Source organism: Salvelinus alpinus, chromosome 19, assembly GCF_045679555.1.
Source record: "Salvelinus alpinus chromosome 19, SLU_Salpinus.1, whole genome shotgun sequence".
Taxonomy (NCBI): domain Eukaryota; kingdom Metazoa; phylum Chordata; class Actinopteri; order Salmoniformes; family Salmonidae; genus Salvelinus; species Salvelinus alpinus.
The window spans coordinates 47893701-47910355 of NC_092104.1; the positions used below are offsets into that span (position 1 = coordinate 47893701).

Sequence of the window (16655 nt, forward strand, 5' to 3'; positions counted from 1 at the left end):
TTAGGACATTACATTTTCTTTTGGATGAATACACGCAGTTGAAGTCGGCAGTTTACATACACTTAGGTGGGAGTCAATATACTCGTTTTTTCAACCACTTCACCATTTTTTGTAAACAAACTATAGTTTTGGCAAGTCGGTTAGGACATATTTTTTATGCATGACAAGTAATTTTTCCAACAATTGCTTACAGACAGATTATTTCACTTATAATTTACTGTATCAATTCCAGTGGGCCAGAAGATTATATACACTAAGTTGACTGAGGTTTAAACAGCTCTAAGGCTGTAGAATCTTCTGATAGGCTAATTGACATCATTTTAGTCAATTGGAGGTGTAGATGTATTTCAAGGACTACCTTCAAACTCAGTGCTTCTTTGCATGACATCATGGGAAAATCAAAAGAAATCAACCAAGACCTCAGGAAAAAAATTGGAGACGTCCACAAGTCTGGTTCATCCTTGGGAGAATTTTCCAAACGCCTGAAGGTACCACGTTCATCTGTACAAACAATAGTACGCAAGTATAAACACCATGGGACCACGCAGCCGTCATAGCGCTCAGGAAGGAGACGCGTTCTGTCCATTAGAGATACACGTACTTTGGTGCGAAAAGTGCAAATCAATCCCAAAACAACAGCGAAGGACCTTGCGAAGATGCTGGAGATAACAGGTACAAAAGTATCTATATCCACAGTAAAACAAGTCCTATATTGACATAACCTGAAAGGCCGCTCAGCAAGGAAGAAGCCACTGCTCCATAACTGTCTTAAAAAGCCAGACTACTGTTTGCAACTGCACATGGGGACAAAGATCGTACTTTTTAAAGAAATGTCCTCTGGTCTGATGAAACAAAAGTAGAACTGTTTGGCCATAATGACCATCGTTATGTTTGGAGGAAAAATGGTGAGGCCGAAGAACACCATCCCAACCGTGAAGCACGGGGCTGGCAGCATCATGTTGTGCGGGTGCTTTGCTGAAGCAGGGACTGTTGTACTTCACAAAATAGATGGCATCATGAGGGAGGAAAATGATGTATGTATATTAAAGCAACATCTCAAGACATCAGTCAGGAAGTTAAAGCTTGGTTGCAAATGGGTCTTCCAAATGAACAATGACCCCAAGCATACTGCCAAAGTTGTGGCAAAATGGCTTAAGGACAACAAAGTCAAGGTATTTGAGTGGCCATCACAAAGCCCTGACCCTAATCCTATAGAACATTTGTGGGCAGAACTGAAAAAGCTTGTGCGAGCAAGGAGGCCTACAAACTTAACTCAGTTACACCAGCTCTGTCAGGAGGAATGGGCCAAAATTCACTCAACTTCTTGTAGAAGCTTGTAGAAGGCTACCCGAAACATTTGACCCAATTTAAACAATTTAAAGGCAATGCTACCAAATGCTAATTGAGTGTACATAAACTTCTGACCCACTTAGAATGTGATGAAAGAAATAAAAGCTGAAATAAATCATTATTTCTACTATTATTCTGACATTTCACATTCTTAAAATAAAGTGGTGATCCTAACTGACCTAAGACCTGACCTGACCTTTTTACTATGATTAAATGTCAGGAATTGTGAAAAACTGAGTTTAAATGTATTTGGCTAAAGTATATGTAAACTTCAACTGTAGCTAGTAGCATCGGGTATTACATTTCAAGTTAGCAATCTATTTAGTTAATGTGTTTCCACTTCCTCAGGTGTTGACCCCCAAATTATTTAGCCCATGATATTAGTTAGTGCACATGAAGATGTGTGTTTTGACAGTAATATATAGCAACTATAGTCTAATTGTCAACCCAAAATTAAGTGGTAAGTGTATGGCGCGCACAATGATGTTGTTTGGTGTGGATAACACACCAGGGACACTCTTGTCCCAGTCTGATCTTTGAATTATTAGTCTAATATATGTTTTTTTGTCATATAGCAGGCACTCTTATCCGGAGCGTACATTTTCATACTGGTCCCCCATGGGAATCTAACCCATATACTGAGATCATGTGACACCTAGATTGCACACAGTTGGACTTTATTTAACTAATTATGTGACCTCTGAAGGTAATTGGTTGCAACAGATCGTATTTAGGGGCTTAAAAGCAAAGGGGGTGAATACATATGCACGCGCCAGTTATTTTTTTTCCATTTCACTTCACCAATTTGGACTATTTTGTGTATGTCCATTACACGAAATCCAAATAAAAATCTATTTAAATTACAGGTTGTAATGCAACAAAGTAGGAAAAACGCCAAGGGGGATGAATACTTTTGCAAGACACTGTAACTGAGTGTTTGTCACTCATACGATTGAGTTTATTGCAAATGAAAAACATTCAGTGTTCATGATGGAGTTACACCATTAAATCCTATCTAATTACCTCACAATTATATCTCTTTCTCTCTTTTCTCCCTTCCTCCCCTTTTCCCTCCCTCTATCTCTACAGCAGCAGATGGTGAGGAGGAGACGACTTCAGCAGGTGGGATATTTCTACACTTGGTATCTTGTGTTCCCCTCATGTGTGTGTGTGTTCTACCTATCAGCAGTAAAATCATATGACATGTCATGTATCCTTTCAACCACTTTCTTACTCTCTCACTCTTTCACTCCCCACACACACACACACACACACACACACACACACACACACACACACACACACACACACACAATGTGGTGCAACAAGACACACAGAACCATGTATATTTCAAGACCTTATCCCACCCTTCTCCTTCCTCATTGACTGCTGTGACTCCTGCTGCATTGATTGATTGATCATGCCGAGTCAGCACTCTTAGGTTGACTGATCTCCAATTGTCTTTCTTTTTTTGTTTTTGTTCTCTTTTTACCCTTTTTTTACAAGCTTAGATCATCACTTTCAGTGCCTCTCTTTCTTTTCATTGAACCAATCAGAGACTTCTGCTGTTCTCCCTTGCAACAGCAAATTTCACCTAACATTTTCATTGTTTGTCATCGAACGAGAACTCGAAACAACTGCCAAAAATCTAAACAAATCAACAACATTTGATCATGCAAATATGAATGAAAGAATTAAACTCATGTTATCCTATTTCTTAGTGAGTGATCTGTAATTGAGCCAAGGCGATAGTAGTGATTCTTCCATTAGATAACCTTTTTAGAGTCCTCATCTATCAAAAAGCCTCAATAGGCATTCTACACATTTTTCTAACTTGAAAATAGTTATGAATCAGGGTAGTTAGTTAGTGGAGAACTTTCCATCCCTGCAGCAAGTTCGTATCTTAGCTTAGCTCTGGTTAGTGTACTTCTTCCATAAGCAATCTTCCCCAAGGAGCTGGCTAATGATATTTAATTCACTTACTATTAGCATACGGTGCACAGCAGGGTTAAGATCAGCATAGTGGATTATCATAAAAGCCCTCCATTATCATAAAAGCCCTCAGAAAGCATGTTTAGCAATCACATGCAATTTCCAGCTAACCTGAAAGTAAGGAGCTTCTCAGAAGAAACTTTTTAAAAGTTCTGCACGAATTTCATGGAACAGTTAACAAAGGAAGAATAACTGAAATATTCTGTGTCATTTTAGATGGAAAAGCCACATGAATAACACATGATCTTATGTGAAGTTAGTTTTTTTTTCAATTGCTAACATGCATTGGTGAAAACTCTTCACACAGTCAGCGGAACAGAAGTGTATGTGGACCAAACTGTGAATCATGTTTCCTTGCTTTCACACAAAATGTGTTCAATGACCACATTCTCTGAAATCCATGAACTCTTTTCTCATTCATACTCCACCACCTGCAAAACTATATAGTTGCAGCACATGTGTTCAAATGGTACACACTGTCTCCAAAAATTTTAAAAACATATACAAAACAGAGTGATGGCAAATGTCATGCATTTCTGCAGTAACCAGATTGAAACATATAGAAAAGTGGCCACAATTATTGACCATGTTGTAAACCATGGTCTCTCTTTGAGAGAGGCCGGTTTAAGGGTGCAACCAAATCTGCAGCGTTCAACAGTGGCATCAATAGTACGAATTATCCGGCAAAACAACAGGTGAGATGTGCATCCTTCAATGATAATTTAACTATACATTACAGTACAATACAGTATGTTCACATTTTTACATGTACTGACATTTTGAAATATATTTATTGTTTTATGTTTTCAGTAGGATCCAAAGGTTGCTCCCACAGGAGGGAGAGAAAGAATATTATCAGATGTGCCGGAAATTGCTATTGTTGACATGGTAATTGGCAACAATGCAAGAAAACTGTGGGAAATTCGGGACAGAGTGCTGGCAGACGATATCACTTTTGGGAATGTGAATACGGTCAGCACAACGACAATTGCCAGAGTCCTAGAGAAACATAAATAAGGAGTTGAACCCTTTGAGAGAAACGGTGAACGTGTGAAAGAGCTCCGGTATCAATATGTCGAGGTAAGATGTCTGTTCAATAACCAAACAGGGTACATACACAGCTATGCATAATGTAAAGTACTATAAAACTGTGGATTTACTATATTTTAGAGAGTAATGGAGAAGGAAGCCAGACACACTGCATATACATTCATCTTTGTGGATGAAGCTGGATTCAACATGACAAAAACACGCCACAGGGGAAGAAATGTTATTGGACAGAGGCCAAACATGGATGTCCCAGGCCAGAGAGGAGCTAACATCACAATGTGTGCAGCACTGTCCAATGATGGTTTGCTGTTACACAAACCACTTATTGGCCCCCACAATACAGAGGGGGTCATTTATTTTCTGGATGACCTGCATAATCGACTTGTGCCAGCGGAGGAGAGAGGGGCAAGAAACTCCCCTACCTTTGTTGTTGTGTGGGATAATGTGGCATTCCACCACTCTGTTGTAGTCAAAGACTGGTTTGCTGCACATCCCAGGATGTCAGTACTATTCCTGCCTCCATACTCCCCCTTCCCAAAACCCATAGAGGAGTTTTTCTCTGCGTGGAGGTGGAAGGTTTATGACCACCATCCACATGACCAGATGTCCTTACTGGAGGCCATGAATGTGGGGTGTGGAGATACTTCTCCTGAAGACTGCCGGGGTTGGATTAGACATTCCAGAAGATACTATCCAAGATGCATCACCAGAGAAGACATGAGATGTTGATGAGAACTTGTGGCCAAATGCAGGAGAGAGGCAGAACTAGAACCCTCACAGTACTGTACAGAATGAGTGATTATGCTATACATGTTGATGTTTTTTTAAATTATTATTATTGCAGCCCTGGAATTTCAGGAATTAGTTTTTTGTTTCAACTTTTTATTTTTCACAAGTAAATTACTATATGCAGAGATATAGAAAAAAATAAAGGCTATTGAAGCAAATTGGTGTTTTTCTGATTTCATTCTGGCAACATATACTTTAGTACAGTCAATAAAGTGAAAAGGTGTTATTCTTATTCTACAATGAAATACTGATTTATGTGAAAAATCCTTCAAACCTCAAAGAGAACAGTTCATCATTTATGTAATGTTCCCTGTTGTCAGTGTTTTTCAGGTCGATGTGTTATGAGTGACAATGTACGCTTTCTGAGTGAGAGTTGTGGCCAGTGTTATGGTCAAACAAGCTTATTTTGAGACATGTATGAAGTGTTTTGGTTTTGGAGGTGAGATTAACGGTTTGGCCAAGATGCATGTTGGTAATGCAGACTATGTGAAGAGTTTTGAAAAAGTGGCTTCAGTATTGACCGATGCTTGTTTGCAATTGAAAAAAACTGTCATGTGATAACATATGACAAAATATAAAAGCAACATATGATAACATGAAACTACACATGTGAAAACATTTGAGAACGTGAAAACATGATCTCATGTTTTCACATGATCTCATGAAATAAATGTGACAACATCAGGATGCACATTTTTTACATGTGATACCATGAAACTAAACGTAATAACATTTGAAAGGTTTTCACATGCGACACTGCAAATGCAATTCCACATGTAAGAGCTAGGTTTTCACGTGAAAGTTTTTTGCATGTGAAAATGCAAATTTCCCATGCAAATCTGCAATTCACATGTGAGGTGAAAATAGTTTATTCTCACATGTGAAAAGGTTGTGTTAACACATATACTCTAAATGTAATACATGTGAACAACTGACGTCTCTTTTGTTTTTGCTTGTGAAAATTTCAGCTCAACATGTGAAAACAGCTATTTCACATTTGAAAATCAGATTTTCACATGTGAAACTGCACATTGTGTGTGTTTTTTTTAAAGGGAAGCAATGACATGGTATGGGGGTTTTAAGGTAAGTGGTACAGTGCTCAGCTAAAATAGTGTAAACATATTTAATCAATATTATTACATTTGACATGAGATTTGACCTCACAGCCTGTAGATGTGGGGTACACTCATCATTCTGCTGTGCCACAAAGTCTGGAGCATACTCAGAAGTTCCCTGCAGATTACCTTTAATACATCTCTGCACTTAGCAAAAGAGTGCCATCTGCAATGCTATTTTAGTTTCAGCAATCTGTATAGTTGTCTAATGTTGAAGGGGCATATTATTCTGTTTTAATGTTACTCCTGAATCACTATGATAAATATAATAGTTGTTCTTGAGTGTATTTTTAACAAAGTTGAGATTAAATTTGAAGTCCAAGGGTAGGAATACAGGTGTAATCCATTATTGACACAGACATGGTGGCGTAGCAGGAAGCTCTGAATGCTGTGAAACGAGAGGTTGTGAGTTCAAATCCCAGGTGAGGACATATTCAATAATAATTACTGTATAAATAAACACACACAATGTAATCAAGTGTGTCAAATACGTGAGTTGAAAAGACTCATGAAGTTCCGGCGACATCCTAATGACTCATTTTTGTTTGCAGGGCATCGCCTGTTAAAAATCATGTGTAAACGATCCACAAGTGAAGTGTTACAAAACCACATGGTTTCACATGATTTTCCACATGTGATTTTTCGGTAAGGGTTGAGCGAGTTCAGTGTTATCTCGGTTGTTATTTTTTCTGGTTGTAATAGGACTACTTTGGGTATACAGGAACTTCACATCTCTTAGATATCACCCTGATGTTAATAGTTAGATAGATGATCCTATGTATTGTTGGGGTCAAATCCATTTAACTTCCAGTCAGTTTTATTTGGAATTGTTCAATTGGAATGCAAATGAATTCCTGAATCCATGCATTTAGATGGATTTGACACATTCAACTGTGGCCAACACACTGCATTGCTGGCTCTCTAGAAAACAGCCTTTATATATTCATGTTCATGAAGTCTTCTCAATCCCATCTCCTTCTTTACATGGTTACAATGATTTTCCTCTTTCTTGTTCAAGTATACGGCTTAATCTGGGACTGTTCATATTTTTGACATGTTGTTTGATATTTTTTAGGGATAAAACAGCTGTTTTTTTCCCATAGCAAAAGAAATCTTCTCCATGTGGCATCCCATATCACAAGCTCTGAGTTTGCGAATGAAAAAAATGTAAACAATATGTAAGACAAAACACATGTAGTATAGAGTGATGCCATTTCAGTTATTCCCTCATGCATGCACAAACATGCACACAAGCAGGCAGACACACACTTCTCTGCTTAGTAGTCTCCACCTGGAATTTTTTTAATAATTTTTATTTAACCTTTATTTTACAAGACAAGTCAGTTAAGAACAAAATCTTATTTTGCAATGACGGCCTACCCTGGCAAATCCCTCCCCTAACCCGGACGATGCTGGGCCAATTGTGCGCCTCCCTATGGGACTCCTGATGACAGCCGGTTGAGATACAGCCCGGGATTGGACCAGGGTCTGTAGTGACACCTCTAGCACTGAGATGCAGTGCCTTAGACCGCTGTACCACTCGGGAGCCATGAGTAGATGATATAGTGCATTCGGAAAGTATTCAGACCCCTTGACTTTTTCCATATTTTTTTTTATCTACACACAATAATGACCCCATAATGACAAAGCAAAAATAGGTTTTTATTACAAATACAAACCTGAAATATCACATTTACATAAGTATTCAGACCCTTTACACAGTACTTGGTTTTAGCACCTTTGGCAGCAATTACAGCCTAGAGTCTTTTTGGTTATGACTCTACAAGCTCCCATTATTCTCTGCAGATCCTTTCAAGCTCTGTCAGGTTGGATGGGGAGCGTCCCTGAACAGCTATTTGCAGGTCTCTCCAGATGTTCGATCAGGTTCCAGTCCGGGCTTTGGATGGGCCACTCAAGGACATTCAGAGACTTGTCCCGAAGCCACTCCTGCGTTGTCTTGGCTTGTTGTCCTGTTGGAAGGTGAACATTTGCCCCAGTCTCTGTTCATTTCCCTTGATCCTGACTAGTCTCCCAGTCCCTGCTGCTAAAAAACATCCATACAGCATGATGCTGCAACCACCATGATTCACCGTATGGATGGTACCAGGTTTCCTCCAGACGTGACGCTTGGCATTCAGGCCAAAGAGTTGATTCTTGGTTTCATCAGACCAGAGAATCTTGTTTATCATGGTCTGAGAGTCCATTAGGTGCCTTTTGGCAAACCAACTGAGCTGTCATGTGCCTTTTACTGAGGAGTGGCTTTCGTCTGGCCACTCTACCATAAAAGTCTGATTGGTCAAGTGCTGCAGAGATGGTTGTCCTTCTAGAAGGTTCTCCCATCTCCACAGAGAAACTCTGGAGTTCTGTCAGAGTGACCACCGGGTTCTTGGTCACCTCCCTGACCAAGGCCCTTCTCCCACGATGGCTCGGTTTGGCCGAGCGGCCAACTCTAGGCTGTGTCTTAGTGATTCCAAACTTCTTCCATTCTTATGTAAATAAGGAATTTCATTTTAATTTTTTTTATAAATTAGCAATAATTTCTAACCTTGTTTTCGCTTCGTCATTATTGGGTATTGTGTGTAGATTGATGAGTATTTTTTTTATTTAATCCATTTTAGAATAAGGCTGTAATGTCACTGTGGAAAAAGCAAAGGTGTCTGAATACTTTCTGAATGCACTGTATGTGCTGTTTGTAGACATCTCTCAAATATAGAAGATATGTAAGTGTGACATCAATGGAACACGGCCTTCATTTGACTCTGTTCTTTAACAGCTGACGAATTGAAGCTGTTCTGAGGGCAAAAGGGAGTGCCACTCAATATTAGGAAGGTGAAATCAAATCAAATTTTATTAGTCACATGCGGCAAAAACAATAGATGTAGACCTTACAGTGAAATGCTTACTTACGAGCCCCTAACCAACAATGCACTTAAAAAAATAAAAAAATATGGATAAGAACAATAAATAAAAGTAACAAGTAATTAAAGAGCAGCAGTAAAATAACAATAGCAATACTATATTTAGGGGGGTACCAGTACAGAGTCAGTGTGCGGGGCACCGGTTAGTTGTACATGAAGGTAGCAGTGGTGTAAAAGATGGGGGGGGGGTCAATTCAAATAGTCTGGGTAGCCATTTGATTAGGTGTTCAGAAGTCTTATGGTTTGAGGGTAGAAGTTGTTTAGAAGCCTCTTGGACCTAGACTTGGCGCTTCGGTACCGCTTGCCGTGTGGTAGCAGAGAGAACAGTCTATTACTAGGGTGGCTGGAGTCCTTCCTCTTGCGTCGCCTGGTATAGAGGTCCTGGATGGCAGGAAACTTGGCCCCAGTGATGTACTGGGCCGTTTGCACTACCCTCTGTAGTGCCTTACGGTCGGAGGTCGAGCAGTTGCAATACCAGGCAGTGATGCAACCAGTCCGGATGCTCTCGATGGTGCAGCTGTAGAACCTTTTGAGGATCTGAAGAACCATGCCAAATCTTTTCAGTCTCCTGAGAGGAATAGTTTTTTTTCGTGCACTCGTCACGACTGTCTTGTTGTGCTTGGACAATGTTCGTTAGTTGGTGATGTGGACACCAAGGAACTTGAAGGTGCCCCTAATGTTTTTGTACACTCAGTGTATATAAATAAGTGGAGAGAATCCTGTGCTTGTTAAAAAACAAAATGGTGCCTGACCCCATGGTGAAAGAGAAACTGGGTAAATGTACAGTATATGTTTTTGGCCTACCTTAGATCCTACAAAACCACATAAAGATATAGTATTGCTAAATTTTTAATATGAAGCAGTGATTAATAAAACCAAGTTTGACACATTTGCGTAACAATCCCCTTCATCTTAAGAAATGATCTGCAATTTTATGAACATCAAGTCTTATCACTTCTCTTTACTGGATACAAGACGCACATTACTTTTATTTACGGCACTACCTCTTTGCTGGTTTTAATTAATGATGAATTTGATATGGATTTTTAATATGTGGTAAGGGAGCATCCATTCTTTCACCTGTGATGGCCTTATTAGTCACCATAAACTTGTGTAATACATTAATAATATATCTACGGCTCTTTTCGTGAATGTGAAGTAGAGTTGCAGGTTTAATGGGCACTGATCGGCCATTATGTAACAACATACTAGACTTTCGGGGGAAAGTGGCACTTAATATATGAGCCTTCTGCAGCATTTCTGTGCTTCACATCAACTCTGAGACGTGGCCCACTCAGTCTATGACATGCTAAAACTTCCTCACCATTACGGTACATTCTGCGTGCTTTCTTGCACATTGCGAGCTGTTTACAGTATGCATAATGGTGCTCCTAAAATAGCCATTCTCTTTCAATCCGCAAATAATCTGTGCGATAACACCATGAATTTTCATCCTGTTGAGAATTCAAGTGTGGGAGGAAGACCCTGTACGCACTAACACTACAGTCCCTCTATGATTTTGCATGATTTTTTGTGTGATATTTGCAGACCAAAATACTTCATTTTACTGCAGAAATCCTGACATTTTACATGGCAATATGCAATGATTTTGTCCAATTTGTCGTGAAAATGTGCTGACGAGGGAAAATGTTTGCGGACGTGTGGCTTGATTGAACCAAATTATGCGGTAAATTTGCAGTGATTGGTTGAAATTGCAAGCCCTCTTTTTGTATTACGCTGATTGTTCAGTTTTATGCGATAATATTGCAATGATTTGACTCTTATGTGGAAATAGTGCAGTGATTTGTAAAATTTGCAAGCCCCTTCATAATATGCAGGTAATTGTAGATTTTGCAAAAAAAGATTGTATAATTTCAGAATCCTGGATCGACTGAATGATAATTTTGCCTTACTGCAGATTCGCAGTATGATCCTCGACATGCAGTCTACTACACTATTTAAAACAGTATTTGAACATGTTGCTGATGTTGAACAGATCACTCTTACACACAGAAGTACGTGCTGATTTATTTCTAATGCATGTGTTGTCAGAAGCAGCGCTAACATGAAGCCTGGTCCTTATTAATAATTAACTGTTAAGAAAGTAGCCATGTCTGTGTGCTGCACAGATGTACGTAAGAGGAGTCAGCTAGGGCTTATTCTGTGAATATTAAGATCCTATTAGGGTAAGCTTGTGTGGATCCATTCCCTGTTCATATTGAATGAAAGAAAATGGCAAAAAATCACAAACTTATAAATTGATGAATATGGGTCCACTTCGGACGACAAAAATACACTTTTTTAAACATTTTTATTTTGTTGTTACATCTTACATCTACATCTATTTATGGATTTAATACAAGTTTGTTATTAGGGCACATGAAAATGACGTTCCAGAAGGCAATTCTGTGGAATTTTTTTTTAAAGTTCAAATGCCACTCCTGTGAAGTAGTGACGTAAGACATCTGCCTAGTTTCCTGAAACGAGTCACATTTAAACTTTAGATCTAAATAAAGTATTATTCCAGGACATCCCCTTTTGCACCAGTGTTGCTGTTCCAACGCTTAGGATGTTTTACAAAATGTGGAGAGAGAAAGATATAGCGTAGACAAAACAAATCAACACAGTTGAAGCCTCACAGCAAAGTTGAAAACTATATGGCAAATATAAATCCAAAATGGATGCTGTTGAGAGATAGATGGGAGGAGTTCAATGGAGCTAAAGGGTGGGACTAATAACAACAAGATAACACATGTAAAATATACTTGGTCTGTATATAGGTTCAGAACTTTTGTGAAACGCCAGAGTAAAAAAATATGTATAGCAAATAGAAATCAAACTGGATGGACATCAGAAATAGATGGTTGAGGGTAGCGGAAGGACAGGACTAAAAACAAACAGAATATAACTATTGTATAATACTTTGTGTCCATAAAAGGTATATAGTGTGTATAAGCTGGAAGTAAAAACCTAAGTGTTGTTGTTCAATGGTTCAAACGTTTCGTGTAGCCTTCCACAAGCTTCCCACAATAAATTCGGTGAATTTTGGCTCACTTCCTCCTGACAGAGCTGGTGTAACTGAGTCAGATTTGTAGGCCTCCTTGCTCGGCACATACTTTTTCAGCTCTGCCCACAAATGTTCTACAGGATTGAGGTCAGGGCTTTGTGATGGCCACTCCAATACCTTGAGTTTGTTGTCCTTAAGCTATTTTGCCACAACTTTGGCAGTATACTTGGGGTCATTGTAAATTTGGAAGACCCATTTGCGACCAAGCTTTAACTTCCTGACTGATGTCTTGAGATGTTGCATCAATATATTCACATAATTTTACTCCTTCATGATGCCATCTATTTTGTGAAGTGCACCAGTCCCTGCTGCAGCAAAGCACCCGCACAACATGATGCTGCCACCCCCGTGCTTCACGGTTGGGATGGAGTTCTTCGGCTTGCAAGTCTCCCCCTTTTTCCTCCAAACATAACGATGGTCATTATGGCCAGACAGTTCTATTTTTGTTTCATCAGACCAGAGGACATTTCTCCAAAACGTACGATTTCCCCATGTGCAGTTCCAAACCGTCGTCTGGCTTTTTTATGGTGGTTTTGGAGCAGTGGCTTCTTCCTTGCTGAGCGACCTTTCAGGTTATATTACGATATAGGACTTGTTTTACTGTGGATATAAATACTTCTGTACCTGTTTCCTCCAGCATCTTCACAAGGTCCTTTGCTGTTGTTCTGGGATTGATTTGCACTTTTCGCACCAAAGTACGTTCATCTCTAGGAGACAGTACATCGTCTTCTTCCTGAGTGGTATGACAGCTGCGTGGTCCCATGGTGTTTATACTTGCGTACTATTGTTTGTACAGATGAACGTGGTACCTTCAGGCGTTTGGAAATTGCTCCCAAGGATGAACCAGACTTGTGGAGGTCTTCAACTTTTTTTCTGAGGTCTTGGCTGATTTCTTGTGATTTACCTATGATGTCAAGCAAAGAGGCACTGAGCTTGAAGGTATGCCTTGCAATACATCCAATTGACTCAAATGATGTCAATTAGTCTATCAGAATCTTCTAAAGTCATGACATAAGTTTCTGAAATGTTCCAAGCTGTTTGACGGGACAGTCAACTTAGTGTATGTAACTTTTGACCCAATGGAATTGTTACAGTGAATTATAAGTGAAATAATCTGTCTGTAAACAATTGTTGGAAAAATTACTTGTTTCATGCACAAAGTTGATGTCCTAACCGACTTGCCAAAACCATAGATTGTTAACAACAAATATGTGGAGCTGTTGAAAAACTAGTTTTAATGACCTAACCTAAGTGTATGTAAACTTCCAACTTCAAATGTATATTTCACTGGTCATCCCCAAAGCCAACACCTCCTTTGGCCGCCTTTCAGCTCTTTAATTTTGCTGCTCTTTCAGATCGTCATTTACCTTGATTTGGGTGAAGGAGAAGCGGGGGGGGGGGGGGGGCTGGGCAAGTTGCTGCGGGGGGCGGGGGAGTGGGGGGGGGGGGGGGGGTGCAGAGCTGTTGACCGGGTAGGGGTAGCCAGGTGGAAAGCATGGCCAGCCGTAGAAAAATGCTTATTGAAATTTTTGATTATCGTAGATTTATCAGTGGTGACAGTGTTTCCTAGCCTCAGTGCAGTTTGCAGCTGGGAGGAGGTTATCTTATTCTCCATTGACTTTACAGTGTCCCAAAACTTTTTGGAATTAGTGCTACAGGATGCACATTTCTGTTTGAAGAACTGACTGTGTATATTGGTTCCTGACTTCCCTGAAAAGTTGCATATACAGTATATGCAAATATATACATCAAGGCGAAGGGTGGCAACTTTGAAGAATGTCAAATATAACTTATATATTGATTTGTTGAACAATTTTTTGGTTACTACATGATTCCATAATGTAGAAAATAGTAAAAAATGAAGAAAAACCCTGGAATGAGTAGTTGTGTCCATACTTGACTGGTACTGTATGTATATATGTATGTTTGTATGTGTATATATTTATATTTAAAAAAACATATATGGGGGATTGGAAATGATGCAGACAATTACATTGACGGAAGCTTCAATCTTTCTGCAATATTAAAGCTGATATTCACCCTAAAAATAAAATAAAGATCAACATGTCTGACCCCATGGAAAAGTACTGGTTTAATATGTACTTTCTTAAACCAGTTATACTGTTGGCTTAACCAACTTAATTTAACCTGCCATTAGAGTGAACAAGTGTTAATTTACCAGCCTCGAGCAGGCGGATTCAACCAACCCTGGCGACCATAGGCCTAACCGATTTTCGATGTGCGTTTGAGCAACATTGAATCATTTACAGGTTATATCTTATTGTAACCTTCTTAAAGTAGTCAATAATAATCTCTATCAATACTATTAGTTCTGATTCAGATCCGCTAGGAGAGTATCCACAATATAACAATGTTCAGACTTCCTGTAACAGAGATGCAGGGATTCAGGAAGCAGGTGCAGTTGGGGAGTTTAATATAAACGACCACGTAACGATACAAAAAAAAGGAATGTGTCTTAACATAGAAATAGAGTCAAATATTCCTGATGGAAATAACAACATAGTGCTATATATAGAGGGAGTAATCAGTGAAGTTAAAAGGCTCAGGTGTGCCTGATGATCAGGTTCAGGTGCGCATAATAAAGGGTTACCAGGACTGGAGGTTAGTAAACCGACGATGTCGAACTCTGGAGAGGAGGAGCAAGAGTAGACTGACACTTCCCTACATTCATCTTAGATCAAAAAGAAGAATAGGCCTAAATACCAAACCATTCATTTAACATTTTAATGCCAGTGCAATCATGTAAAACAGTTTGCCTATAATCACTCGTTTTCATTTGCATAGTTCAAGAGTCCAGAAGCACAAAAATAAGCTATACCAAAAAGAGTTTATAGGACCGTAAGGGCACCTCACCCGTTATGTATTTTTCAAGGCCTAGTAGCCTGATGGAGCCAAAAAGGAACAACAGTTATTTTCAAAAAGTTGATGATAAAGAAAAAGAGTGGTAATGTGTAGTGTGGCATAATGCTGTGTATTGGGAACTAGCTTAGCAAGCCAGAATCACTCACAGCCACATAGTAACCTTTGAGTTCCTGAAGAGCTGGTTGTTTATGTACAGCTTATCTAATACTAAGAGCAAAATTCTGGTTCTCTGCTCTATGTTTTTGAAAATGGGATAAAGGATACGTCGTCTCTCTTTTATTTCATGGGGGAGTTGTTTGTTGATAGAGAATGGTGTGCCCTTCAACTCCCTACCCCTTTTCAACACAGCCACCTTCATCTTGTAATGCGACAGTCTAGCAACAATGGGTCAGGGTTTCTAGGGAACACGCCAAAATGATGCGCCCTTTGGAAATCAATCTTATCTACCTGTGCGTTGGTCATTTTAAGATTATGTTTCATGAAATCATTCAACTTTTCATCGGTTGCCAGATAGTTCTATTTTCAGTCTCTTTATCTCCCATAATGACAATATTTTTTACTCATGCTTCTGCATTTTAAATAGCTCCCCTTTAATTTTTGTGTTATCACTCAGGAGTGTCTCCGTCGTTGATTGTAGGTAGTCTACTGTCGCTTTCAAACATTGGTTTTCAGACCTAATTTCTTCCATTATTTTGTTGCTGTAATCCATTCCTACCCTGAGGACCTCAATGTCCTCCTTTACTCCGAGCAATAGATCAAGCTTGCCAGCAATGCATTGTCCTTTTTAGACATTGTTGTAACCACCTCTTCTTCCATTGTTTTGTTTGATTGGAAGGGTGTTTCTCCTCCTCTGTTTTTCGCTGGACGAAATAATCCCTCTTGGTCACTTTGATATATTTGATTGATGTTCAAGCATATCAAAATTATGATCTATAAAAAGTTTTCTATGTTATCCAGAATGTTATCCAGAAGCTAAATTCTTAAATTTTAGGATATATTCATGGGACGAGTTGTGCCTACCCCTAATTCCACACAAAACGGTGTATGGATCTACTTAGAACCCTCTATGTGTCTCTTTGTTGTTTCTTTTCTTCCAATACTTTCTTTCGTTTGAGAAATGTGCTTGACGAATTTCCATGCAGTCATATTTTTTTATTTTTTTATTTTACCGTTATTTTACCAGGTAAGTTGACTGAGAACACATTCTCATTTGCAGCAACGACCTGGGGAATAGTTACAGGGGAGAGGAGGGGGATGAATGAGCCAATTATAAACTGGGGATTATTAGGTGACCATGATGGTTTGAGGGCCAGATTGGGAATTTAGCCAGGACACCGGGGTTAACACCCCTACTCTTACGATAAGTGCCATGGGATCTTTAATGACCTCAGAGAGTCAGGACACCCGTTTAACGTCCCATCCGAAAGACAGCACCCTACACAGGGCAGTGTCCCCAATCACTGCCCTGGGGCATTGGGATATTTTTTTAGA

The 16655-nt window shown here is 39.3% G+C and overlaps 1 protein-coding gene across 4 annotated transcripts in view; it reads left to right on the forward strand.

Moving 5' to 3' along the window:
* Positions 1 to 16655, forward strand: part of LOC139545753 (EGF-like repeat and discoidin I-like domain-containing protein 3) — a 264851-nt gene that overhangs the window by 74910 nt on the left and 173286 nt on the right. For 2 of the 4 annotated variants that reach the window (XM_071353873.1, XM_071353875.1), the window contains one exon: positions 2440 to 2472. In XM_071353873.1, the coding sequence (XP_071209974.1) occupies positions 2440 to 2472 (33 nt within the window). The remainder of the gene's footprint in view (positions 1 to 2439; positions 2473 to 16655) is intronic. The other 2 variants (XM_071353874.1, XM_071353876.1) reach the window with 1 other exon arrangement.